This window comes from Otolemur garnettii, unplaced genomic scaffold (genome assembly GCF_000181295.1).
Source record: "Otolemur garnettii isolate 467f Iridium unplaced genomic scaffold, OtoGar3 scaffold00152, whole genome shotgun sequence".
NCBI classification, from domain to species: domain Eukaryota; kingdom Metazoa; phylum Chordata; class Mammalia; order Primates; family Galagidae; genus Otolemur; species Otolemur garnettii.
In genome coordinates, this window is record NW_003852547.1 from 4,584,571 (window position 1) to 4,587,098 (window position 2,528).

The 2,528-nt window shown below is 60.5% G+C and overlaps 1 protein-coding gene across 1 annotated transcript in view; it reads right to left on the reverse strand.

Annotated features, from left to right (window-relative positions):
* The window catches only part of LOC100943073 (tetra-peptide repeat homeobox protein 1-like), a 2,984-nt gene extending 841 nt beyond the window's left edge, over positions 1–2,143 (reverse strand). The window contains 3 exon segments of the mRNA XM_012811162.1: positions 316–576; positions 1,090–1,259; positions 2,119–2,143. Coding sequence (XP_012666616.1) covers positions 316–576; positions 1,090–1,259; positions 2,119–2,143 — 456 coding nt within the window.
* Positions 2,144–2,528: the final 385 nt, after the last annotated feature.

A 2,528-nucleotide genomic window follows, 5' to 3' on the forward strand; every position in this document is an offset into this window, starting at 1 on the left:
GGTTGGGTCTGAGGCAGGGCCTGGGTATGAGCCTTGGCCTCGGGTTGGGTCTGAGGCAGGACCTGGGAATGAACCTGAGCCTGGGAATGGGCATGAGCCTGGGCCTGGGCTGCGGACTGAGGCTAGCCTTGGGAATGGGCCTGGGAATGGACCTGTGCTTGGGCCTGGGACTGAGCCTGGGCTTGGGGTTGGGTCTGTGGCACCACCTAGGAATGAGCCTGAGCCTGGGAATGGGCATGAGCCAGGGCCTGGACTTAGGACTGAGGCTAGGCCTGGGAATGGGCCTGAGGTTGGGCGTTGGCTTGGGCCTGGGGCAGGGACGCTCTCCTGGGCCCTGTACCCTGGGTGCCCCCAGGCTTGGTGGCGGCTGCAGTCGGTGGTGGGTTCTGCTGCGGGGATGATTCCTGAGAGGACTGGAAGAGGGGCACTCCGGAACCCTCGGTGCTGCGGGAACATGGCGCTGCTGTGGCTGGCCCTGGGGAGGGTGGGCCCAACGGAGGCTCCCTGGCCATGGCCTCCGGATAGTTGCCGCAGTTGCTGCCGAGACTCTTTGGCCCTGCGGTTCTTGAACCACACCTAGGGAGACAGAGGGGACAGGAAGGACGTGAGAGAAGCTAGGGGACAGGGCCAGTCCCAGGCCCCTCCCTCCATCCCAGAACCGATAAGAAGCCCTGGGGTCCTCGACTGGCAGGTGAGGGGAGTAGTGCGTGGCGGGAGCAGGAAGGGCGGAGAGGAAAGGGGGTGGGGGCAAGAGAGGCAGGCTTTGCGCCCAGGGCCTGGGGATGCTTTGCCAAAGAGGTTCCTTGGGGCCCCAGAGGAGCTCTGAGGTCCACGCACTGGACCGGGTGTGTGTGTGACGGGGCGCAGTTAGCGGGTTTGTGCCACTACAGCTGAATCTGGACAAGGCATGCAGCCCTGGGTCCGCACCGGCGGGATCCCTTCGCTGTCTATGGCTGGGAAGGGAGTGGGGGCCTGGGCACCTTCGGGTTCCTCGCCTGGGTGGGAGGCACCCGGAGAGTGACAATGGGAGGGAGCTGCTCTTGTCATTACGGGGAGGGGGGACCCAGAGAGGGTGGAGGCGGGGCAGACCTGCACTTGGTGCTCCTGCAGGTTGAGTCGTTCTGCCAGGATTTGGCGTTCCTCGTGGGTGGGGTACTTATTCATCTTAAAGTGTTTTTCTAGCTTGTTCTGCTGTTCTTTGGTGTAGACAGTACGCTCCTGTCGCTGCCTCCTCGGGGTGTCTGAGGGCAGTGGGACGCCTTAGGGAGGGAGGGAAACAGGGTCAGATGAATCCCAAGGCAGCCCACAGCCCCCTAGGGACTCCCTCCCCTGGGCCAGGCAAGCTGCTCAGGCCCTAAGATGGGAGGCAGCCCTGGGTGGCAGTGGCTACCAGGACCAGAGGACCTGTGTCAGACCCAGCTCTCTACCTCCCAGCCCAGACCCTGCACCTCTCTGGGATCAGGGTCCACACCTGTGTTGTTGGGGAAGGCCAGCTGGTGGGCTCCTCACCCCAGGAGCTCAGGCTGTGCCTCAGGCCTGCTCTGCTCTCCTCCAGATACACCTCCTGTCCAAGGGCTCAGGGACCCTGACTTTTTTTTTTGGAGACAGAGCCTCAAGCTGTTGCCCTGGGTAGAGAGCTGTGACATCACAGCTCACAGCAACCTCCAACTCCTGGGTTCAAGTGATTCTCCTGCCTCTGCCTCTCAAGTAGCTGGGACCACAGGCCCAGCTGGCTATTTTTTGGTTGTAGCCGTTGTTGTTGTTTGGCGGGCTGGGCTGTATTTGAACCCACCAGCTCAGGTGTATGTGGCTGGCGCCTTAGGCACTTGAGCCACAGGCACCGAGCCAAGGGACCCTGACTCTTGGTTGGAGGGGACCATGTGCCCAGTCATCTACTCAACTCACTTGCATAATTTTATTTTCCAAATATCGCCAAGTTCTCCCCACTCTAGAGGGCAGAAAGACATCCTAGACAACCCTAGGCCTTCTCTGGCTGCCTGGATCGGCACTCTGCTCCCTCCCCCCACCCCAGCCCTGTCCACTCTGCAGCCTAGGCTGCAAGCTCAGCCCCCCACATCCCTATCCCTGCCCCAGCTCCGAATCTGGATTCTGACTCACCCTGGGAATCATTAGGATCTTCCATGCTGCTCCCACTGTGTCCTGAACATGAGGCTGTATCCACAGGGCCCAGGTTTAAATAATGTCTCTAACTTATTGCTGTGCCCACCCAGGTCCACCCTACTGGGACACACCCTTTTCCACCCTACCCTGCAGTCAGTCTTTGCCCCCTGGAGGTGTTGAATGATTGATCAATCCTGTCATGGTTGAGCATCTATTGCGTGGGGTGGGGGAGGGGAGTGGTTTCTCTGGCATTGGACTCTAGCACACAGGGCTTGGGGGAGTCAGGACTGTTACCCATGGTTCATTTATGGGACTCATGAGCTTGGTTCACAGCAGTCCAGTCTCTGAGGTGCTTCTACTCTGTTGGACACTTGCTGCCTGCATGCCATGGCCTGCATGGGCTCAGG